At 41.8% G+C, this 25,571-nt stretch overlaps 1 protein-coding gene across 4 annotated transcripts; it reads right to left on the bottom strand.

Annotated features, from left to right (window-relative positions):
• Positions 1–5,286: 5,286 nt before the first annotated feature.
• Positions 5,287–25,333, bottom strand: faima (Fas apoptotic inhibitory molecule a). Of its 4 annotated transcripts, XM_055638567.1 has the most exons (4): positions 17,681–17,821; positions 11,395–11,623; positions 9,295–9,344; positions 5,287–8,044 (listed from the first exon to the last, which is right to left on the bottom strand). In XM_055638567.1, exons 1-4 carry the CDS (start codon positions 17,789–17,791, stop codon positions 7,895–7,897), a joined length of 540 nt encoding a protein of 179 aa, XP_055494542.1. In that variant the 5' UTR covers positions 17,792–17,821; the 3' UTR covers positions 5,287–7,894. The 4 variants fall into 4 exon arrangements, with proteins under 4 accessions (XP_055494542.1, XP_055494541.1, XP_055494539.1 ...); XM_055638566.1 differs by lacking the exons at positions 5,287–8,044; positions 9,295–9,344 and adding an exon at positions 25,039–25,333 and having other exon boundaries at positions 11,192–11,623; XM_055638564.1 differs by lacking the exons at positions 5,287–8,044; positions 9,295–9,344 and adding an exon at positions 24,652–25,333 and having other exon boundaries at positions 11,192–11,623.
• Between the last annotated feature and the right edge of the window lie 238 nt (positions 25,334–25,571).

The following is a 25,571-nucleotide window of genomic DNA, read 5'->3' on the forward strand; positions in this document are numbered from 1 at the left end:
AATTAAAGTTTACCCCTTCACCCCCCTTCACATAAAAGCCCTCCAAACTAACTGACTAACATTTAAGCAATGATTTACAGATGTTTAAGCGTCTCCCGGTCTCCAGGGAGGAGGCAGCCGCTACAGTAGTACAGACCTGGGTTGACCGTGGGTCGTTTTGGGTCAGGTTTGGCGCCAAACGCGAGCTTTGGTGCGCAGACGACATCTGGAAAAAATGGCCGGTTTTCGGAGCTTTTCGGTTTCTGGAACACCGGATAAAAGGTTGTGCACCTGTACAAGTTTCCAAAGGTGATGGAAAGACTGGAGGAAAGACTAGGTGCTGAGAGCTCTCTTATACCTGCATTAAGGATGCAATTAAATACACCTGAGCAATTACAAACGCCTGTGAAGCCATTTGTCCTAAGTATTATGGCGCTCTGAAATGGGAGGGGAGGGGGGGGAACTATGTATAAACACAGCTGTAATTTCTGCATGGTGAAACCAAAATGTATAAAAATGGCCTTTAATAAAATCTTTAACCAAATATGATTTTTTTCTATTTTAAATCTCAAATTGTGGAGTACAGAGGCAAATGATGGGTCTTTTTCCCAAACATTATGGAGGGCACTGTGACTAGTGTTTGGAGAGGATATTCTTGGAGGGACCGTCCCGTGAGACTACTGTATATGGGTAGAACTTAGAAACAGGAAGATAATTATCACTTTGATGGTTTGTATTTTAGGCCTCTCAACAGTCAGCAGGAATTAGAGGACCATATTTGTAGGGAGACTGCAGAAAGCTATAACAATAGTAGGGTAGTATTTGCAAAGTTGCTTGTCAGGATATTGATATATTTATCCCCCTTCCAGTTCAGTTGCATCCTGTCCCTCTTGTACAACGATGATGGGAGATTTCTTAATGTTGACTGGATCTCCCATGGACAGATGTTAATCTCCTCTCTTTTTGCTGTGCCTGCACGTCTGCCAATCTTTTTCTCCTTGACTTTAGTATTTGCCCCCAACTTCTCATCTGCCTCCTCTCTGCTTTGGGATCCAACCCAAAGCCAATCTAGTTTTAACCATCCCTAGTAGCACTTGCAAACGTGCCCACTAGGATATTAATTTCCCCCACCAGTTCAGTTGCCATCTTTTCCTCTTGTACAGGTCACCTCTGCCCCAAAAGAGAACCCAATGATCCAAAAACCTGAATCTTACCTCCTGCATCAGTTCCTCAGCCATGCATTCATCTGGACTATTCTATTCTTTCCCTCACTAGCGTGTGGAATAATAATCCAGAGATGACCACCTTTGAAATCCTCCAATTTTAACCTGTTTCCTAACTTTTTATGTTCATTCTGCAGGGCGTCATCCCTTATCCTACCAATGTTGATGATATTGATGTGCGCAACAATTTCTGGCTGCCCACGTTCCGTGAGAATGTTTTGTAGTCATTCCAGGATGTTCTGGACCCTGGCACCAGGAAGGCAATACACCAAGCTGTAATGTTGATTGCGCTCACTGAATCTCCTGTCTATCACAGCTGACCACATTTCCTACTATGCCTCAGAACCACAGGCCTGGCTACAGAGCTTCTCTCCTCTGAATGGTCATTGCCACTAACAGTATCCAAAAGGGTATACTTATTTTCAAGGGAAATGGTCACAGGACTTTCTTTTGTATTTTCTTTATTCTTCCTGGGTGATCACTCATGTTCTTTCTGCCAGTACCTTAGATGTGACCACCTCTTTAGAACCCCAATATATAAGGCTTCTCAGCCTCCTAGATGATCTTGTTCATCCAGATCCAGTTTCCTTGCAGTCAGTCACAAAGTGCACTGGACATGCTTCTCACAAGTGTAGTCATCAGGAATTGTGGACGTTTTCCTGACCTTCCACGTCCTGCAGGATAGCACTGCCCTAATGGACAACCTGACTGCTCTAAGACAAAAAAGAAAATTAAAGAAGATCCTGGCTTATCTTACTGTCACATAGCTTAGCCTACTGGCTAGTTTCTTGAGCCAAAGTCTTAGCACTTACTCTCAAAACACCGTACTTGGATTGCAAAGGACAGTCAAACAGGCCACTCCACTATACTTTCACTTCTTCTCGTTGACTGCTGTGCCTCTCAATAAAATGATCAAACAACAACTCTTTTAAATCTTCCCGCTGCTGCTCTGCTTCTCTTCTGGTTCAAACCACACAGGAAAACCATGTTGGGGTAGTGTGTAAGAAACTGCAAATGCTGGTTTAAACTGAAGATAGACACAAAAAACTGAAGTAACTCAGTGGGACAGGCAGCATCACTGGAGAGAAGGGATGGGTGACATTTCGGGTCGTGGCCCTTTAATCTCCAACTTTTCGTGTCTATCTTTATGTTGGGGTATGTCTCTGGTGGATAGTCCCTTAAGGATCAAAACAGGAAAGGCACTCCTGCTTGCATCCAAATAATTATTTTATGAATTAAAAAAACTCTCAGGATGTGCTCATCCTTAGATTTACGGAAAATATATTGATTGGCCTTTTCTCTACAGCACAGCAGGCCTGGTGACGACCGAGAATGTTGTGAAGTAGAATATTACAGAATATCAGAAATGACAATGAACTCTGCATTTTAGCTCTTGTGAAAGGAACAATTTAATGTATTTGTTCCTTTTAAGCAAAAAAAAGTTCATTAGTTGCACATATCTAAATTTAATGGAGAGAATTCCATCTTCACACAACATATTAATCCTTCGTGAGCTCCACAGGAAGTTTCAGGATGATAGATTCAATCACAATCAACAGAGAGAAAATGTTTCAAAGTCAGGATGATGTGTGCTTTGGAGGGAACTTAGATTTGATGTGATTCAATGCATCCTGTTGTTGAGCTTGCTGGTAGGGGTCGTAGATTTTAGTGGCCTTTTAGTGTACCACAGGCATATCATTGCAGTGAATTTTATGGGAAGTACCCCGTGCAGCCACAGTGCATTGATGCTGTAATGAATATTTAAGGTCCTAGATAGTGGCAAGCTTATTGTTAGTAGAGCTATATTCAACAAGGCAAGTGGAGGTTATTCCATCGTGGTCCTGATTTGGGGTTTGCAGATGGTGGAAATGCTTTGGGGGTCAGTGAGTTGATGTTGGGGGATTCAGTGGTGGTGATTGCAACGAATTTCAAGTAGTTGTTGGAGTCTACTGTTGATGGTTACCACATGTCCCTTTATGGTGCAAATGTTACTTGCCTGCATGTTGCTGAATTGTTTCATTTACTGTGCAGGTGAGAGTAAAATTGCCTACTTTGCAATAACCAGTGAAATTACTGAGGATGATTACACTTCAGGCAAAAGTTGCTTGAGCCTTGGATACTTCTCCGAATATAACAGATAAGGTAGATGGTAGGGCCCTGGTGAGTGTTGTAGAGCAGAGTATGTCCATATTTTTCTGAAAGTATCATCAAAGGGAAAAATGGCATTGAAGAAGGCCTTTGGCTGCTGTCCCTCCATCAGTCAGGGCATTTAGTACAGGAATTGTGAAATTAAGTTGCGGTTGTACAAGCGCTGTGAGGTCACATTTTGAGTCTTGTGTAATGTTTTGGAGAGGTTTGCCTTGGAGTGTAGGACATTAGGGAACTGACCTTATAGAGCTGTACAAAACGATGAGGAGCATAGATAAGATTAATGCACACAATTTTATTTCCAGGGAAGGAGAATCAAAAACCAGAGACACTATCTTGGGTACTGTGTACACGTTTTGTTTCCTTAGCTTAAAAAAATGATATATTTGTGTTAATATTGACCAAATTGAAGACACTATTAAGGTGAGGGAAATATTTAACAGGGCCCTGGGGGGCAACTTCACACAGAGGGTGGTGTGTATATGAATGAGCTGTCCAAAGTGGTGAAACAAGTACAGCAACATTTACAAGATATTTTGACAGGCATAGCGAGAGGAAAGGTTAAGAATGTATGAGCCTAATGTATGGGGAAACAGCAAATGGGGACAAGCTTAGATGGGGATATTGGTCGGCATGAATAAGTCAGGCTCTTCTTCTTCTCGCGTATGGCGTGCACAGCCTAAAGTTGTAGGATAACTTGTTCTATTTGATCTTATTTGATTGTGCATGCCAGGTTCATTGCATTCGTTGAAACAGGTCGGACCACGTGACGGTTGCAATCTCCCACCCCAAGTCAGGCTGAAGGACCTTTTTCCATGCTGGATGATTCCATGAGTATTTTATAAATAGTGAAAGACTGGGATAGGTTGACTGTCAAAAGAACATGGATGCCCTCTTACAGAAGTCACTCACAGTTAACCTGAAAGTGCAGAGGGCAAATATAGTAAAATAGTATGTTGATCTTTATCGCCAAAGGATCTGAATACAAGATTAAAGATATGGTTTACAATGGTTATATTGGACCTTGATGACACCATCTTGGGCACTGCGTACGCGTTTTGTTTCCTTAGCTTAAAAAGATGATATATTTGTGTTAATATTGACCAAATTGAAGACACTATAAAATGGAGGATCCATGCATTTGTAAGATTTGCTTAACCGTTGTCTGTGGAAAATTACAGGCTGTGAATAGTGCCAGCCAGTCTGAGCCCTAGATTGATATGCAGGATGGGGCTCGCAATTGAGGACTTAGCAGAGAAACTCTAAGGTGTTGTAGATGAATGGGTTTGATTGGATTGTAAATAATGTTAATAATGTTGCAAGACAGTTGCCCTGCTGTTTGGTGATTGGCTGAAGTGTGAAGCCCTGGCTGAATTGTTTGTACTGCCAGGGTAAATGTTGCGTTATTTCATTGACTTTCTTCCAGAAGCTTTGTAATTGGGTTGAGGAACTGTCAATAATACTTTAATGTAATTGATATGTGTAATTGGCTTGTAAGTGGAGCCACCCCTATGTAGTTCGGCCCCTCAGGGTTCGGTGACCTATAAATCTTTTGGAAGGGCTTTTGGGACTGCGTAACCTTTTGGTAGTATCTGCTTGCACGAGGCTGAAAGGCTTGGCCAGGCAGGGACAAGGATCAAGGTTTAGGTATCGTATATGGGGGGATTTGTTGTTCGTTCAAAAATAAAGTTTAGTTGGTCCAGTGCTTGACTCAGTGTTTTTACTGAACTAGACTAAGGCGGGTAAGCTTTAGCGGCATATTTACATTTGCTGTAAAGGAAGTGCAAAGGGAAGATTCAGTAGTCTGGTTCCATGAAATATAATAAAGTTTCAGGGCAACATATTTTCTAATTTTTTTAATATAAACGTGATTTGCTATCAACACAATCTTGCAGCTTTGAGAACCACAGTAGAATGAAAATATCAACTCAGAAACTCAGATGAATTCTGTTTTAATGTTGAGATAAAATCATAGTCAACTACAATGCAATATTTTTATTTGTATTAAATAAAATCAATACAAAAAGAAATTATTTCAAAGTGTTCCATAAAAATCTCTGTAGCAATGTAATATGCCTGGGTCCATATTGCTCAGTGTAAAATGAAAAGCTGAATCTAACCTAAAAAAATTAAATATTCATAAAATTCCTTTGGAGAGACCAAATTTGGCCTTCCCCAATGATGTACCAATGAAAACATTTGATTTGATCTTGGACATGTATAAACTCAAATCTGTAAATGCCATTTAGTCTGCGTAAAAAAAATCTTGCATTATGTTTATGGCATGTTAATAGTCATTACAATTAAAACACAACTTAAGCAAGAAATATTAGCTAATATAATTTTATGTTTCTGTGATTTTTATCCATGTGAAATGTAGAGTGCAATGTAGAAAATTAATAATATTGTATTTGGTTTCATAATTTTTAATTGGATAAGTGTGGAATGGTAGCTACCGACACAATGTAGTGAACATTCATGCAGCAAAAGGATTAAAAACCAATAAAATTAGAAATGTTAAAATAAAAACATGACAGCATACAAAGTGTATTGGTCGGTACCTGTTTTTAGATACAAATCACGGCCAACAGCCCAGAGTAGATCACACTTGAGATTATTTCCTATCAGGAAGTTGAATCTGCCATTTACATGCATTAGTCATATATGCTCATCTGACCTTTTTTCCAGTGCCAGATTCAGAACAATATTCACCATCTACACAAACCCATTTCCATCCATAGCAAGATAAAAGGAGTAGGAAGTGCAAACTACAAGGAACCGTCTCAGCACATCACCTAGTTTGATGCTCTTTGTTTAGATACATTCTACTAGCATCAGGAATTGACCTGACTTGGTAGGTTTAGAACTGACTGCGGGTGCTCAAGCACCTTGCCATATGCACAAAGTGTTCTACAACTAACATTTCTACAACTGCAGTACTTTGCTGCTGGAAAACTCAATTCAATGGGCTCAGTTCCATTACAGGAGTCATCAACTCAGTTCCATTACAGGAGTCATCATTATAACATGCTAAAGCATTGAGCCATACAGTGATATGCAAGTAACAGAATCATTGTGATAAGTCCCTAAACATGATATTATTTTGCCTGCATTGGTACAGAGCCATCCAGCAACATGTGGCATGTCTGCATAACCCAGCTAACCAAAGACAACAGCCACTGCTGGAGAATAAGTTGCAAGAAACTGGAACCAGAGGCAGAATCTGAAGAGTGGCAGTAGCAGGAGAGGAAGTGTGTGACTGCGGGGAGATGTCTCATTAAATACAGCTTTATCTCCTAACTAGGCAAAGAAAACAAGCATTTATCTGTATAGGATGGACGTCGTTCTTGCAAGGAGCTTGTTCCTCAGGACAGATCAGATGACCCTCTCCACATTTCAATGGATTGCAGCATGGTACACCAACAATCAGATTGGCGAGTCCAAATCACACGCAATAATCCCTCACTTGCAGTCCTGCAGTTACATCTTCACTGATTATAAGACATCAATATATATAAATAAAATAGAAACTGTAGAAGCTGGAGGCTTGAAACAAATTAGAAAATGCTGGAAACATTTAGGAGGTCATAGAGCAACTGTGGAAAAGCAACACTAAACATTTCAGTTCAAAGACCATTTGATCAATTAAACCTGAAACTTAACTCTTTTCTCTTTCATCAATAACTGAATCCCCGATTCGAGTAAGTATATGCTGCTACAACTGTTTACAGTGGATTGTAGTTCATCCTGGTGTTTTTTTCTGAGAACAACAAATCTATTTGCGTGCTGCTCCATTTTATGTAGTCTCTTACATCCGGAGAAGATTATTAGTAATCCTGTTGGCTCTTCTTATGTTGGCTCAGACAGTTCTCCTGCCCCTTGCCACATAGGATCTCACCTGCTGTTTATCTCACTGAAGAGAAGTCCAGGGTGCTTTCAAATATAAGCATTCAATCCATCTCCCATGCAGCCATATTTTATGCTGTTGCTATTTGGCAGCCATAAGGATCAAGGCCTAACTCAGATTGGTGTGTCAGAAACTGTATTCAACGGATTAGTCTCACTGGAAATTGTACTTGTCCTGTTTTAGTGCGTGCTCCTGGGTATAGCACTAAGCTAAAAAGTCACTATGCTAATTTCAGTATTTTCTATGTATAGGGGGACCCAAACAAACCCCAGCATAGTGATGGTTTAGCACAGCTAAATGTGAAATCCAATTTCTAGGCAAATGTGCATAGTTTTTGAATTCATAATTTGTACCTGTGGCTTTTTATTCTTGCATCTACACTAGAAGTATACGGATCTTGTTCACTTCTCATGACAGGAACAACAATACCAATGCTCGTTTTAAATGTTTTGAAAGCAAAAGTAGCTTGAAATCAACTATTCACTTCCTATTGTGTGATTATGTACCGAAACATGAATGTTCTTAACTGAACAGAAATTGTATTCTTTCATTACCATCACATGTTTGATATTATGACAACTGATATACCAATATATTTAAAAATGTTTGTTCCTTTGCACAGCTGCCATTCAGGAAGTTACTCAACAATTTCTGGGATTTCGTGGTCATCCATAATAAGAGTGTGGATGATTCCTTCTCTTCGTTTCCCACTGCTAACAGCTTTGATACAGCAGCCATGATTACCAATAGTAAAGTGGGTCTCAGTACCATCTTCAACAAATTCTCCCTACAATTAACAGTAAAATGGTTTAGGTAAAGGAAATGAATTGCACCTCATTCTGTGAAAGTATTCCATACTGCATTTGAAGTATACCCAATGTTTTGCCAATTATTCACTTGATTTTTGCATAGATCTCAAACATTTAATAATTAAATAAATTACCTGCAAAAAAATTGCATTATGATAGATGATAGAGAATGTAGACAGGACACTAGGAGAACACACTGCTCTTGAAGTAGAATGAGACAGTATAAGATTTTGCCTGAAATATGACATAATTGAAAAGTGCAATAATTCAAATATAGGTTTAATTAATGTGCTCATCCTGGATTAGAGTTATAACACAAAATGTTCTCACTTGGGGGTGAAAGAACATCAGAGCCAAGTTGACGCACCATTACAATTAATATCGAAAGCTTTGTCACAATTTTGTAGCACAAATCACCATGTAAGAGAACCATTACATTTAAAAAATATCTTAATTCAAATATAATATTTAGAGTTCAAAACTTGGAGAAATACTTTATACCATAAACTATCCCCAAATATGAAATTGCTGATGAAATTAAGTGGATTTTTTTTAAAGGCATTTCCATTTCCAGATAAAAGTGTTGATTTAAAAAAGAAATGTACTTAAATAACAAATCTAACAAAAAGTAATACTAAATATATTGCAAGTATTTTTCATCTGAAGAAATGTAATATATTGTAACTATAATTTTCTTTCTTACTCTACTGATGCTGGCTCACCTGCTAAATATTTCTCAATATTTGATGATATTTGTGTGTAGCAAAGTATTCAGATGCTTGACTAGACTATAACAGACACAATTTTGTACTGAGCCACATTAGGAGAAATTAGGGCAAATAACTAAAAATCTTTGTGTAAAGAGGTTGATTTTAAGAAATTCGTAAAAGGAGGTAGAGAGAGAATGAGGTTTCAAGAAGTGGGAAATAATTCAAATGTTTTGTACCAGAAGGCTGGGCCATCACCAGTAAAGCATTTAAAATCTGGGATGCTCTAGATGCTCAAATTGACAGTTTTGGAGTCAGATATCTGAAAAGAAATGTGTTGGGGAAGTGAGAAATTAGGGAATTAGGGAAGAGAGAAACCGTAAATATATATAAGAACCAAGGGTGAGAATTTTAATGAAACCCTTATTTAATGGGCAGTCATTATAGGTCAACATGCATAGGATTGATTGTAGTATGTGCTGCAAATTAAGACAAAGTATCGATAAATTTCAAAAACTTACTGCTGTCTCCATCTTCTTCCCATTGCACCAAACATCCATATAGTATCTTTCTCTGTAATTATAAATTTGCATTTGATTTCAATTTCTCTTTGTTTCCATTTCCGAGTCAAACTATTCCCACAACTAGAAAAATAACACACAAAGTGCTGGAGTAACTTACCGGCCCAGGCAGCATCTCTGAAGACTATGTATAGGTGATGGTTTGGGTCAGGACCCTTTTTCATACTGATTGTAATGAGAAGGGGGGGGGGGGGGGGGGGGGAGGGAGGGGGGAGAAAGCTGGAATACAGAAGGGACAGAACACTTGGCAGTTGATCTTAGCTTCCTCCCACCCTCATAACAATGTCTGAAGAAGGGTACCGAACTGAAACAGCAACAATCCATGTTTTCCAAAGGTGCTGCTTGACCCACTGAGTTACTTCAGTTGTAAACCAGCAATTGCAGTTCCTTGTGTCTACTTCCATAATTACCATCCGTTCACTTCCAATTTACAGTAAGCAACAATAGTCTCATTACATTTATTTTTAAAACATGAATCCAACATTTAAGTAAATTACAAGAAATATCATTGTACACAAAGTATATATTCCACATAAATTGGCATGGAACTCTAAATAGAGCAACTCCAGAACGTTTCATGAAGGTACTGTCACATTATATTTCAGTTGTCTTGAGAAAAAACCTCAATATTCTTAGCTGTTTAGTTCATTGTGCACCATAAATGTAGCCTGCATGAGCAGCCATAAAGATTACGGAATGAGGGGGTTTTAAAATCAGAGGGCCAAACAAAATACAGGTTTAATTCCAATGTTAAATTTGGAGGAAGAGCATTTCTGAATGTGGTGGCAGAATCTCAGAGAAACGTATAAAATTGCTAGACTAAGTGGGACCCGTTGGGTCCCATGTTCACACGGGAGGGCTGGTCCCCCAACGCAACATTCCACCTCTCCACCAATTCAAATATTGATGGCCAGTGGGGGGGGGCTTTCTGGCTAGTATGGGTGTTGTGGGCTGAAGGGACTGCTTTCCAGAGGGGTAGTATAGACATTGTAGGCCAAATGGATTCTTGGGTGACAGCTCAGTCACTCAAGCCTCATGTGCTGGCAGCTCACTCACTGCTGGTGGGCTGGCCGTTGACTCACGGCTATTCCTTGAAATTCCATTTCAAGCAGGGTGCAAGTCCACCAAATTGAAGTGCAGTTTCATGCCACCAAGTAGGGTGCAAGGCCACCAAATTCAAGTGCAGTTTCATGCCACCAAGCAGGGTGCAAGGCCACCAAATTCAGGTGCCGTTTCCTACCACTTCAAGCAGGGTGCAAGACCACCGAATTCAAGTGCAGTTTCCTACCACTTCAAGCAGGGTGCAAGGCCACCGAATTCGTGCAGTTTCCTACCACTTCGGGAAAAATATGATAGAAAAAAAAAAAATACAGACGCTGCAAATCTGAAATAAAAACTGAAAATGCTTGAAATACTTTATGCCACAGATAATTTATCAGAATTAGGAACGAGAGAATTTAAGTTAGTGAAGGTGGGAAGGGATGATAGAAGGAAATATCTCTGATAGGATGAGACCAAATGGGTTACAATGGTTTTTTGAACCAGGTTATGCTGCTTTATCTGTGTTATGTTGCTGATGGGGTGGCTGTGGGATATGTTATATTAATGGAGAAAAACAAAGCCAAAATCACATGCATTATTGGCAGAAATGGCCACCAGATAAATTAGATAGCAAGAGCATGTTATCTAAGATCTAAAAAAATTAATGTTGAGTCCAGAAGGAAAAAAAATTGCCAGTCAGAAAATGAGTTGTTGTTCAGGTGCAACTACAGGATTTGCAATAACTGTCCTTTCACATCTTCCCTGTGCACCATCTGGATTCTTTCCACGGGAAACAGTGATACACTTACATTCATTCCAATCTAGTATACTGCATTTGGTGTTCACAATGTAGTGTCCTATATACTGGAGAAACTAACATTGGAGGATTGTTTTGCACAGCACTTGTTTTCCTGTCTTTATTAGGGTTATTTAAATATCTCTCACTTCTGGTGAAAAAGTAAAAATCTTGTAAAACTTCCCACCATGATGGACACTTACCCAGCACAATCCGAGAATCCACTCCATCTAGATTTAACAGCCATGTATTTGTAGTCTTAGACCTGTTCTCCATATACTTCTTCAAGCTTTTCCCATTGATCTCCAATGTGTATTCATATGCAAACCCACTAATCGCATCAATGTTGATTGTTGCTTTTGTTTTAGTTGCCCCGACTGTGAAGGTTTCCTTCCCAACAAGCTTGAACATCCAGTCCCTTCTTACGATTTCCTGACAACAAAATGCTGTTTGTTACGTAAATAAAATTCTTTAATTGTTACACTAAACTACAATAATTAAATCATATTCTGTGCAAAAACAATGACCAATGGGAGAATGTAACAAAGCAAAATAGATTAAAAGGCATAAAATGCAAAATAAAAGTGCAGTGGCCAAATATCAAAAAATATTAAACTATGGGCAGCGCAGTGGCATAGCTGTAAGTTTTCAGTTATGATTCCCTGGTGCAGTTTGTGTAGAATTTGTACATTCTGTGATTATGTTCGGGATACCTTTCAAACCCCGAAAGACGTGCTGACATGCTGGGGTTAATTTGGCACACTAAACTGCAATTACTTTGTAGATGAGCAGCATAAATTTGGGAGTGGCTATTGTGAATTTGGGGAGAACAATCAAAGGATAATTGTAAACGTTTCATGATTGGTGTGGACTTGGTGGGCAGAAAGGCCTGTTTCTGTGTTTTATGACCTTATAAAATATAGATGTCAGGTCAAAGCTTGCTGGCAAATGCCAGTTCTGCAGCATACTGCTGATATTTATCCCTATCAATGCAAACCTATTTGGAGTTCTGCAGTGTGCACATCCAAATGTGGAAATCCCAAACCATCTATAAGTCTCCAGCCAGTAAATCAACACTCCGTGTCATTTGAACTGGCAGAGGTATCTAATGCAGAATTTGCAAGCCCAATCGTTTGAATGGAGATTAGACAATAGAGGATAGATGCAGGAGTAGGCCATTCTGCCCTTCGAGCCAGCACTGTAATTCATTATGATCATGGCTGAATTTGAATTTGATTCCTTTATTGTCATTCAGACCTTTCGGTCTGAACGAAATTTCGTTGCCTGCAGTCATACACAATAATAATAAATAACAAAACATACAATAAACACAAATTAACATCCACCACAGTGAGTTCACCAAGCACCTCCTCACTGTGATTGGAGATCTCTCAGATTCAGATTCAGATTCAATTTTAATTGTCAGTGTACAGTACAGAGACAACGAAATGCATTTAGCATCTCCCTTGAAGAGCGACATAGCAAACGATTTGAATAAAAAAATAATAAGTGTCCGGGGGGGGGGGTGGTGATTGGCAGTCACCGAGGTACGTTGTTGAGTAGAGTGGCAGCCGCTGGAAAGAAGCTGTTCCTCGACCTGCTGGTTCGGCAACGGAGAGACCTGTAGCGCCTCCCGGATGGTAGGAGGGTAAACAGTCCATGGTTGGGGTGAGAGCAGTCCTTGGCGATGCTGAGCGCCCTCCGCAGACAGCGCTTGCTTTGGACAGACTCAATGGAGGGGAGCGTGGAACCGGTGATGCGTTGGGCAATTTTCACCACCCTCTGCAATGCCTTCCGGTCGGAGACAGAGCAGTTGCCATACCATACTGTGATGCAGTTGGTAAGGATGCTCTCAATGGTGCAGCGGTAGAAGTTCACCAGGATCTGAGGAGACAGATGGACCTTCTTCAGTCTCCTCAAGAAGAAGATACGCTGATGAGCCTTCTTGATCAGAGTAGAGGTATTGTGGGTCCAAGAGAGGTCATCGGAGGACCTGAAGCTAGAAACACGTTCCACCTCCGTCCCGTTAATGTGGATGGGGGGGTGCGTGCCGCCTCTGGACTTCCTGAAGTCTACAATGAGCTCCTTGGTCTTCTTGGAGTTAAGGGCCAGGTTGTTGTCAGCGCACCATGCTGCTAAGTGCTGGACCTCCTCCCTGTAGGCCAGCTCATCGTTGTTGCTGATGAGGCCAATCACCGTTGTATCATCTGCATACTTGATGATGGTGTTAGTACCATGTACAGGTGTGCAGTCATAGGTGAAGAGGGAGTAGAGGAGGGGGCTCAGCACACAGCCCTGAGGAACGCCGGTGCTCAGGATGATGGTTGAAGAGGTGGGCTTGTCTAACCTCACAGACTGGGGTATGTTGGTTATAAAGTTCAGTATCCAGTTGCAGAGGGAGGGGTCGATGCCCAGGTTACCGAGTTTGGTGATCAGTTTTGATGGAATAATGGTGTTGAATGCTGAGCTGTAATCGATGAACAGCATTCTTACATAAGTGTCTCTGTTGTCGAGGTGGGAGAGGACGGAGTGAAGTGCCGTTGAGATGGCATCCTCCGTACTCCTGTTCTTGCGGTAGGCAAACTGATAGGGATCCAGTGTGGGGGGTAGGCAGCTTTTGAGGTGTGCCACGACCAGCCTCTCGAAGCACTTGGTGATGATGGGGGTAAGTGCAACTGGGCGGAAGTCGTTGAGGCTTGCCGCAGTGGAGTGTTTTGGCACTGGCACGATGGAGGTGGCTTTAAGGCAAGTGGGGACAACTGCTTGGGCAAGTGACAGGTTGAAGATGTCAGTCCAGACGTCTGTCAGCTGCGCAGCACAGGCACTGAGCACGCGCCCGGGGATGCCGTCAGGGCCAGCAGCCTTACGTGCATTAGTCTCTGTCTCTTCCCTCCTTGTTCTCCCTCTGCACTGAGGCGATCCAGGCCGAAGATGCCGCCCTCCAGTCCAGCGGACCTCCGGGTGATGTCACCGCTGCCGAAAGCCGGAACGCCGTCTCCGCCCCAAGTCGGCCCGCCACAGCCTCAGCTCCGAGTCGGGCCACCGCTGCCTCAGCTCCGAGTCCCGCTGCCTCAGCGAGTCGGGCCACCGCTGCATCAGCTCCAAGTCCCGCAGCCTCAGCTCCGGGCTGCTGCCGAAAGCTGGAACGCCGCATCAGCGAGTCGGGCCACCGCTGCCTCGGTCCCGAAGTCGGCCAGCCTCGCGTTGTAAGTCCTGGCTGGCTCTGCCTCCGGAGCCTCGAGATCGGTCGCAGGTTGGAGACCGCCAGCTCCGCCATTAGGCCTCAGCGCAGACGGAGGCAGAGAAGGGGGATACGACAAGAAAAAGTCGCATTCCCCCGAAGGAAGAGACAAAAAAAACATGTTTCACCCCCCCCCCCCATTACACAACCTAATAAACTAAAATTTAGCTAAAACAAGACAAAAAACACAACAAAAAAGTAAAAACAGACGGACTGCAGGCGAGCCGCAGCTGTTCAACAGCGCCGCCACTTCCTGATCATCCACAATCAGTAGCCCGTTCCTGCCGTCTCCCCATATGCCCTGTCTCTGCTATCTTTAAGAGCTCTATCTAACTCTTTCTTGAAAGCATCCAGAGAATTGGCCTCCACTGCCTTCTGAGGCAGAGAATTCCACAGGTTCACAACCCTCTGTGTGAAAACGTTTTTCCTGATCTCTGTTCTAAATGGCTTACCCCTTATTCTTAAACTGTGGCCCCTGGTTCTGGACTCGCCCAACATCGGGAACATGTTTCATCCATTTTACTTGTCACATCCTCAAAAAATTCCATAAGATCAGGCAAGCATGATTTTCCTTTCATAAATCCATGTTTACTTGGACTAATCCTTTTACTGCTATCCAAATGCCCCATTATTACCTCTATAATAAATTACCAGCATCTTTCCCACCACCGAAGTAAGGCTAACTGGTCTGTAATTCCCCGTTTTCTCTCTCGCTCCTTTCTTGAAAAGTGGGATAACATTAGCTATCCTCCAATGCACAGGAACTGATCCTGAATCTATTGAACATTGGAAAATGATTACCAATGCGTCCACTATTTCTAGAGCCACCTCCCGGAGGACCCTGGGATGCAGTCCACCAGGCCCCGGGGATTTACCATCCTTCAGTCCCATTAGCCTTCCCAATACTATTTCTCGCCTAATGAAAATTTCTTTCAGTTCCTCGACCCCCTTAGATCCTCTGTCCTCCAGTACTTCTGGGAGATTGTTTGTGTCTTCCTTAGTGAAGACAGATCCGAAGTACCTGTTTCACTCTTCTGCCATTTCCTTGTTCCCCATAATAATTTCACCCGTGTCTGCCTTCAAGGGACCCACATTTGACTTTGCTATTCTTTTTTCCTTAACTTATCTAAAGAAGCTTTTACTGTCCTTCTTTATATTCCTGGCCAGTTTCCCGTCGTACTTCATCTTTTCAGCACGTATTGCCCGTTTTGTTTCCTTCTGTTGTTCTATGAAAGCTTCCCAATCCTCTGGCTTCCGGCTACTCTTTGCTGTGTTATACATCTTTTCTTTTAGTTTTATTCTATCCCTAACTTCCCTTGTTAGCCACAGTTGCTTCCTACTCCCCTTAGAATCTTTCTTCCGTTTTGGAATTAAATGATCCTGTGTTTGCCGGATTGTGCCCAGAAATTCCTGCCATTGCTGTTCCACCGTCATTCCTGCTAGGATCCCTTTCCAGTCTACCTTGGCCAGCTCCTCTCTCGTGCCTTCATAATCCCCTTTGTTCAGCTGCATCACTGCCACTTCCGATTTAACCGTCTCCTTCTCAAATTGCAGATTAAAACTAATCATATTATGATCACTACCTCCAAGCGGTTCCTTTACCTCGAGTTCTCTTATCAAATTTGGTTCATTGGACAACACTAAATCCAGAATTGCCTTTTCTCTGGTCGGCTCCATTACAAGCTGCTCTAAGAAACCATCTCGGAGACACTCTACAAACTCTCTTTCTTGGGGTCCTGAACCAACCTGATTTTCCCAGTCTATCTGCATATTGAAATCCCCCATCACCATAGTGGCATTACCTATGTTACATGCCAGTTTTAACTCCTGCTGCAACTTACACCCTACATCCGGGCTACTATTTGGGGGTCTGTAGATAACACCAATTAGTGACTTCTTGCCTTTGCAATTCCACAACTCAATCCACAGTGACTCTACCTCGTCAGTCCCTATGTCTTCCCTCGCAAGGGACTGAATTCCATTCCTCACCAGAAGAGCTATTCCCGCTCCCCTGCCCACCTGCTTGTCCTTTCTATAGGATGTATAACCCTGAATATTAAGTTCCCAGACCCGATCCTCCTGCAGCCACGCCTTGGTAATCCCCACAATGTCATATCTACCAACCACTATTTGAGCCTCAAGCTCATCTACTTTACTTCTTATACTTCGCGCATTCAAATAAAGTACCTTTAATTCCTTACGCATCTCACCCTTCACATCGATCCCTACTATACTTGGCAACACTCTCCTATCCCTTTGTGAGCTTTCTTTCCCGTTAATTCTGGGGTCATTAACTATCTTTTACTCCCTTTCCCTTTAATTCTGTCGATTATCCCATTTGACAAATTCATTTTGCTGCAACCTTCCTCTCTGCTCTGTTGTTTGAAAGCAGGTTTAATGGACCTAGACGAGAGTTCTGGAATATCTTAATTCTGAAATGGCCAAGTGCCTAATGGCCTCACAGAGTTTGGTTCCATGAGGAACATTCTGCATGGTATGTTATACATACATATTGTTCTTGAACAATATCAGTTCTGGCAGGCTACCTAACCATAAAAAAGAGCATACTTTGAATTTTCCTGACCAGGATGCACCGTGCTTTATAATCAATGAAATACTTTTTGAAGTCAGAAATCTGGCAATAAACCTTCACATAGCAAGTTCTCACTAACAGCAACATGGTCATGATAACATAATCTATTAATATTGAATCAGCAATAAATAAAAGGCTACATAACCCTAAATATATTTTGAACTTTTCCAGAGGAGTTTGTATATCAGTCCAGCAGAGCAGCACAGCTCATCTTAAAGATAACAACTCCAATCATGTAGCTTTCCCTCAGTACTTCAATAATAAAATGAGCTCCCATTTTTGTGCTCAAGTTTGCAGATGGGACTTGAACATAAAAACTTCTGACTCATTGGAAAGTGTGCTACCATCTATACAATGGGTTTCTTCCATTATCAACCATAGATTCTTTATGAAACTCAAGTTGTTTTTATTAAACTCAAGTTGTTAAACAGTCAACAGTAATAACATTGTTTCCCTTACTTTGCATTCTGCCCACTGGATAAATTAAGTAACGTTTGAATTAAGGGTCCATGCTAATATCTTTTGGTTTGGGAAAGGTGGTATTCCACCATTAAGTGCAACTGTTTGTTAAATCATCAAGAAAACTGGTATGCATAATATGACAAATTAAATGCTATAACTGAGATAGGTGATACTATAATTTCGAATATCATACCTTTCCGTCGACATTCACCACTCTCTTTCCTGAGGTGGTGCCATGTTCAAATTCTATTTTGTGAACACCATCACTCAGAGCTACTTCCCACAATGCCACCAGGTCAGCCATTGTTTCCAAGGTGCCCGTATGTATCAAGATCTAAATAAAACAAAATAATCATTGTTTTAAAGAATATAGAAAGCATAAAACTATCCACAAACTGTTGTGGCAAAGTTAGTACAACCTGTTGTTAATTACAATTTATTTCAGAAGGTGAAGGACTGAAAAGCTAAAAATTGAAAGACAACAATAACTGGTGCTTTACACTGAATTTATTATAGTTCAATATGGCAGATTGGTCCAGAAAGTTATCCAAAGGTAATTGGCCAAATAGATTAAAAGCTGGCTCAGTCGCAAAGAGCAACATGGTCATGTTGCGGATGGTTATAGAGATATTGGTGACTAAACAGTGCTGCTACCAGGGCGTAATACTTGGCCTTCGGTTTTCATTGTATATGTTAAGTTATTTGGAGTTTGGTATCGTGGTCAGAGTTAAGATACCAACATTAGTGGAATTGCTATCTCAAATTTCACTGTACCTTAATTGGTACATGTGACAATAAACTGACCTTGAAACCTTGAGTTATTAGTGATGAATGAAGCTATAGACTACAGGAAGATATCAACAACATGCATAACTATCACTATGCAACAACTGCAATAAAATGCAGGGTGCAACATCAATCACTGTATATGCCCTTATCTGAACATTTTAATCAAGGTGAACTACAATGCAATCATACCAAAGTTGACTGCCTCAAGAATGTTTCCATTTTATACCTGCCAAATGATAAAGCCATATTTCTAACCAATGAGTCCACCCCAAAACTAATTACAGTGTAGGCTGGTTCAACAACTCTTTTCTCAGTCTTTCTTAAAGCAATACTGTACCTCACTTCCAACAAGTTTCCTGCAGTTCAATCTTTGTTGCCTCCATTCCAAACCAAGTCCACTCCAATCTTATTCACAATTGCTATATGGAGATGATGCTTGTATATATCCCAAATTCATAATCATGTTGACAAGTCATTTGAAGCATATGAGTGAATAGGGCTTAAGCCTCAGCAAAACAAAGAATCTTCACCATCACAATAGTGCCTCTTGGCAATGATTGTTCATGGCAAGACATTGAAAAATGTGAATCACTTTCCATACCTCAATGACCAGGAACGGTAGACAGTGCTGAATACATTTTCAGCCCATCACAACACAGCCTTTTGAGGAAGAGTGTTTAAAGAACAAGTCATGAAACTCAACACAAGCCCTGTAGTATATAAGGCAGCAATGATCCCCACCTAATATATGATTTGGAGAGATGAACAACCGACTGCAGAGACCAGAAAGCATTGGAAAGTCACCATGGGTGTGGTTTCTGTAAATGCCTCCAAATTCGCTGGCAGGATAAGCAAAGCAATGTCAGCTTCCTCGTCCAGGTCAAATCTTTAAATTCCACACTTGCAAAATAGCGAGTCCAAGCCATTCAGAGTGATGAAGGGTCCCAACCCAAAACGTCAATTTCTCTCCACAGATGCTGTCTGTCCTGCCAAGTTCTTCCACAGTTTTCTTTGTTGTTCAAGATTTCAGCACTGCAGTCATATGTTCTTAAAAATACATAATCATTGACTCGTGGGAATCCCTGCTTTGTAATTGATCAAACTATACAAGATACAAGATTTTTTTTTACAAGATACATTTAATTGTCATTTGGACCCCTTGAGGTCCAAACGAAATGCCGTTTCTGCAGCCATACATTACAAACACATAGACCCAAGACACAACATAATTAACATAAACATCCATCACATAGCTGTGATGGAAGGCCTAATAAACTTATCTCTCCACTGCACTCTCCCCCCCCCGATGTCAGAGTCAAAGTCAGAGCCCCCGGCTGGCGATGGCGATTGTCCCGCGGCCATTAAAGCCACGCCGGGTGGTGCGAGGTCGCACACCGGGTCTTGGTGTTAGAGCCCCCGGTGTGCGCTCACAGAGTCCCGCGGCCATTCCAAGCCGCGCGGGGCAGTGATGTTAGGCCCCGCTCCAGGAGCTCTTCAACCCCGCAACTCGGGCGGGGGAAGTCGCCGTTGCGAGAGCCCTGAAAAGCGGGCTCCCGGTGCCGCCGTCTACAGACCTGCCGTTGGAGCCTCCGACTCTCCGGTAGCAGCAGCAGCAGCAGCAGCAGCAGCAGCAGCGCTCCTCCACCGCTCCACCCGCTCCGGACTCGGCCAGCCCCGCGACGGCGACGGTGAGTCATAGCACCAGAGTCCCCGGCTTCTTCCTGTTGGAGGCCGCTCCTCGTTGCGGCCCCAACGACAACGGAAACCCGACGAGAAAAGGTCGGGTCTCCAGTGCAGGGAGAGATTTTAAAAAGTCCCCCCCCCCCTCCCACCCCACCCCCACCTCCCCACACACACACCCCAACAAAAAATAACAAAAACTACATTTAAACACCACTAGGACCACTGCAACGGCATTGAGCATCTAGAATATCTATGTTGTTATACTGATTTTTTACAAAAAGTGGAAGAATCACAACACTTGCTGAGAAGCCATCATACCTGTTCTAGTTCCCTCCCAAAAATGTTGAATTAGACAAAAGAATGCCTCTGTTTTAGCATTTACATGTGTTGCATTGTCTTGCCTTTACTTTACCAATACCTGCATTTCTTGTGATGTGTAGCTGAACAGTGCTTGATTTTCTACCTATTATTATTGGTTGTATGATGATACTTTACATTAATGAATTAAAAATAATTTTGTCAAGACTCCTTTTCAAATTGCCAATTTTAGTATTTGATGCTGTTTTGATCTCTCATTACATCCCATTGTTTTGCTGATGCATCTGCATTTTGAAATGGAGGATTACTAACCAACTGGACTATTTGTAGCTGATAATAAATCTCTGAATTAGCTGTGTTTGACATCTTCAGATTATGATCAGTGTAAGATTAAATAAAATAGCAGCTTAAAAGGACTGCATTGATTTTTGTAACATAGTAATATTCTGTAACGTTTCATTTTCCATACTGATGAATGACAATAAATTTTAGTTATACCTTTTATTCTATGCACCCTTCACAGCAAAAAGCAAACCGTTTAGTTTTCTTGTGAAGCACACTAGTTAATACACATGCGAAATCATGAGCAATTGGTGATATATTTTACATTTACAGGGCCCTTTACAAGCCCTCAGGGCTTAACCTTCAATTTGGCAATTTCAGTTAACCAAATGTTCCACCTTGTATTGGATCTGACTAGTTGGCAGTTAAATGTGCCCTTGTGAACATTATCACATTCAGAGAATAAACTTTAAAAACTGAACAAAATGCAAATCAGAAGTTATTTCCAATATCCAATTTCTTAAACTGATTATGTTAAATCATCTTAGCTAAACATTGCAAGCAACTGTCCAATTATGCCATTATTAGACCATTCTATGCTTGCTTTAAACAGGTCAGTGGAATTACATCACCTACCCTGACAGCCTCATGTTTGCTTATATATTGTCACAGATGTCAGATTGGCCTTCCTGAGAGTAAACTGGCGGGGCTGAGTTCTCAGGACCTACACAGACCAGCTGGCAGGAATATTCTCAGACATCTTTATCATCTCCCTAATCCATTCTGAGATTCCCCCTGCTTTAAGAAGACCACTATCAACCCAGCGCAATGGAAAGTAAAGTAGTGTGCATTAATGACTACTGTCCAGTGGTTCTGGCATCCATCATCATAAGGTGCTTCAAGAAGCTGGCCATGGTATACATTAACTCCAGCTGCCCAGACAATCTTAGTCCATTGCAGTTTGCTTATCGTCACAACGGATCCATGACAGACACCATCTCCCTGGTTCTATACCAATGGTTGTAACATTTAGGCAACAAGGGCACCTTCATCAAGCTCTGCATTGAACACCATAATCCCAACCAAATCCATCTCCAAACTCCGAGACCTGTGAGTCAGCACTCCAGATACACAAAATACCTAGGTACCCCCCCCCCCCCCCCCCCCCCCCCCCCAATTCTATCCACATTTAATACTGCCCCTGGAAAGCAGCTAATATAATAAAATGACCATTTTCACCCAGGTCATTCTCTCTTCTCCCCTCTCCCATCAGGCAGAAGAGTCAAGACTGTTTTAATTCGTCCATTCAGACAAAATTCTTTCATTGAAGGTACAAAAACTTAAAAGCACCTATACAGAAGATTGAGGTACAGCTTCTTCCCCATATATATTAGATTACTGAATGGCCTTCACACAAGTTAAGGTGTAATCCTGATCTCTCAACATAACTTATTGTGGACCTGGCACATGTTATTTGAATTTGCACTTTCTCTGTAACTGTATCAATACAACACAGTCATGCTATTGTCTACTGTCTGGTACGTTTCTCTTTGCATTACCTATTGTACTTATGTATGACATGGTTATACTCATGATTAGTAAAATTTGACTGGAGAGCACGCAAATAAAATGTTTCCATTGTACCTTGGTCACATTATCAATACATCAATACCAAACCTTGTTAGATGATTTTATTTGGTAACAAATAATCGTTTGCCCTAATTTTCTGGCAGATTCATGGGAATAATCTCTGCAAAGAGTAAGTGCTGGGCGGATCAAAACAATTTGAGTTAACAATCTGTTGTAGATAAAACATGTCAGTATTTTAGGATCTAGATATTGAGAAAGGTTTCCTATGTTCAGAGAATCTGGAAGCATAGGAGGCCATATGGCACAATTATGTCCATGTTGACTCTGGTAAAATATTGTTTCCCCAATGATACTGAAAAGTATTTTTTCTTCCATTGATATCCACATCTCTTTAAAGTCTCCAAATTGTCCGATTCCACAAACCTATTGAATTACATAATCCAGATTTTACCAATTGACATTGTAAAAACATTTTCCTAATACCTTTGTTAACTATTTAAAAATCTAGGACTTCAGGTTAACAAAACATTAAACAGTTTTGTTTGTGTCCTGGATCCAGGACACTGATGCAATTATTTAAAAAAAGCACATCAACGCCTCTACTTCCTGAGAAGATTACGATTTGGTATGTCAGAGAGGATTCTCTTGAACTTCTACCAGTGTAGAGAGCACATTGACTGGTTGCATCACGGCCTGGTTTGGCAACTTGAATGCCCAGGAGCGAAGAAGACTGCAAAAAGTTGTGAAATCCATCACGGGTTCTGACCTCCCCACCATCAAAAGGATTTATCGGAGTTGATGCCTCAAAAAGGTAGCCAGCGTCATCAGATATTCACACTACCCTGGCCACACTCATTTCACCCCTGCCATCAGGAAGGAGGTACAGGAGCCTGAAAACTGTATCGTCCAGGTTCCGAAACAGCTTCTTCCCTATGGCCATCAGGCTATTAAACACTACGACCTCAAATAAACTCTGAACTACATAGGCTATTATTCTTATTACTGCACTACTATTGTTTGTTTGTTTTTTATGAGTATGTATGTGTGCGCGTTCATGTGCGCGGTATATATATATATTAAAAAATCTGTATATATGTGAGCTCGTTCTTTGTGATTGCATCTTGTTCTAGGCCCAGAAAAGATCCTCCTAGACGTTAATGCTCTGCCAATAAAAACTGCAGCATGGTCTCTCGTCTTTCCCTTTCTTAAGTCAACGATCAGTTCTTGACATTCTGCAAGAGATTGTTACAGCACCACTCAACAAGTTGTGCTGTACACCAACATATCAGATGTCGTTACAGATCCGCACTGATTGAGGTCTGCTAATGAAGATGTCAACGATCCACTTATAATGGAAATACAGAGGCTCAGATCTTGGAGCTTGGTGATGAATTCGGAGTTAATGATAATGTTGAATGCCAAGCTAAAGTCGACAAATAACAGCCTGACATTCGTGTTCTTGTGATCTAGGTGTTCCAGAGCACAGTGGTGCACCAGTAAGGTAGCATCTGCTGTGACGCTGTTGCGACTAAGGGCAAATTGATGCGGATCCAGGTTTTGAGGAATTATAACCAACCTCTCAAAGTATTAAAGTGGACATAGGTAATCCACCACAGCAGGTCACTATGCTCTTCTTGATGCCCCTTTGAAGCAGGTGTGATCCCCAGACTAGGAAAGCGAGAGGTTGAAGAAGTCCTTGAACATTCCAGTCAGTTGGTCTGCTCAGGTCTTCCCTGCTCGCCCAGGAAAGCTGACTGACCAAGCTAAGTAGTTTCATCGAGATTTGTAAATTAAGAAGTGGACGAAGAATTAAAAAATCTCCTCACCTCAGTCCTAAATTACCTATTCCCTAATCTGAGACTGCCTCCTCATTCTAGCCCTCTGGGCCAGGGAAACGTAATCACCGTGTAATTATTCTAAACTCTACCGATTACCAGGTAGTCTACTCATTTGCTCTGTGGTATAAGTACATACTTTTTTTTTTACAGATTAGAAGACCAATCGATATTTAAACTGTGGTCTCGTCAAGGCCATATAAAATCGTGCAAAACATCTTTATTGCTGTATTCAGTACAACCCCCTTGCAGTCTTAATCACTTGCACATTTGAAAAAAAATGGCAACTTAGTTCTTGGCAAACCATGTACTGCAGGATTGACAGCAATGAATCAAATATGTATATGAAAGAACTGCAGCTGCTGGTTTAAATTGAAGGTAGGCACAGAATGCTGGAGTAATTCAGCGGGCCAAATATGTATTTACATACAGTCAATACAAATCTAAATATAATTTAAACAACATACTGGCATGGCATCTAAAATGAAACAAATTGTGTTAATAACATCGGAATGCTATTAGAGAAAGCTGCATTTATATAGTGTCTTTATCTTCCTTCGAGATCTCCAAAAGCATTTTACAATTAAGATACTAAAGAGAGACAGATTTTGGAAGGAAAACATCAAGACATAAGTTTAAGGTGATAGGGGAAAGATTTAATACAAACCTTTGGGGCAGCTTTTTCACACAAAGTGTGGTGGGTAAGCCATTGGAGGTAGTTGAGGTTGTTATTAACTATAACACCATTTAAAATACATTTTGAATGGTACATGGACAGGAATGATTTAAAGGGATATGGGTCAAACGTGGGCAGGTAGGAAGTAACGTCTTGGTTGACATGGGGAAGATGGGCCGGAGGGTCTGGCTCCGTACTTCATAATGACACCGTACATGGCGGACAAAAGTCAATCCGAGCAATGTGTTGAGTTGAGTTGAACTGTGTGATGGGGAATGCATGCACATGAAAAGCTGGGTTGACTCTAGGAATGTTTGTGAGTGAGCAGGAACTGCCCGCTGATGTTTACTACCTCCGCGCACCGCCGCCTCACGTTACCGACGTCCGACGAGCGCCTGGCGGTAACTATGGCAACTTCCCGCCTCCAGTTCCTCTGCGAGAAAAACCTTTTTTTTCACATCAATACGAAACCCGGAGCCGTGGGATCCGGCGCTGAGTTGCATCTGACCAGATTCGCCATCAGCCGTGTAGTGGGCGCAGACACGTTGACATATTTCCCTTTTCTGCGGGCCCGCGCCGCGGTAATTGAGGGGGGGGGGGGGGGGGGTAAACGACAACGACACCGACAGAAATCCAGCAACCGGAACCTCGCGAGAACACAGCTGCCGCCGCCGAGCTCTCCGGATACCTCCCCCACCCCCACGGGGCGATGTGATTGGCTAGTATGGATCCCCGTCCCCTCTCTCTCCTCGTCCCGCCCCCTCACTCCCCCTCCCCGCGAGGCGATGTGATTGGTTGATTTGTATCCCCGCCCCCTTCTCTTACTCCCGCCCCGCGAGGCGATGTGATTGGCTGGTTTGTATCGCGGAACGGCGGCAGTTGGCGGCAAGGTCAAAGATCTTAGAGCTTTG

The sequence above is a fragment of the Leucoraja erinacea genome, chromosome 7 (assembly GCF_028641065.1).
Source record: "Leucoraja erinacea ecotype New England chromosome 7, Leri_hhj_1, whole genome shotgun sequence".
NCBI classification, from domain to species: Eukaryota; Metazoa; Chordata; class Chondrichthyes; order Rajiformes; family Rajidae; genus Leucoraja; species Leucoraja erinaceus.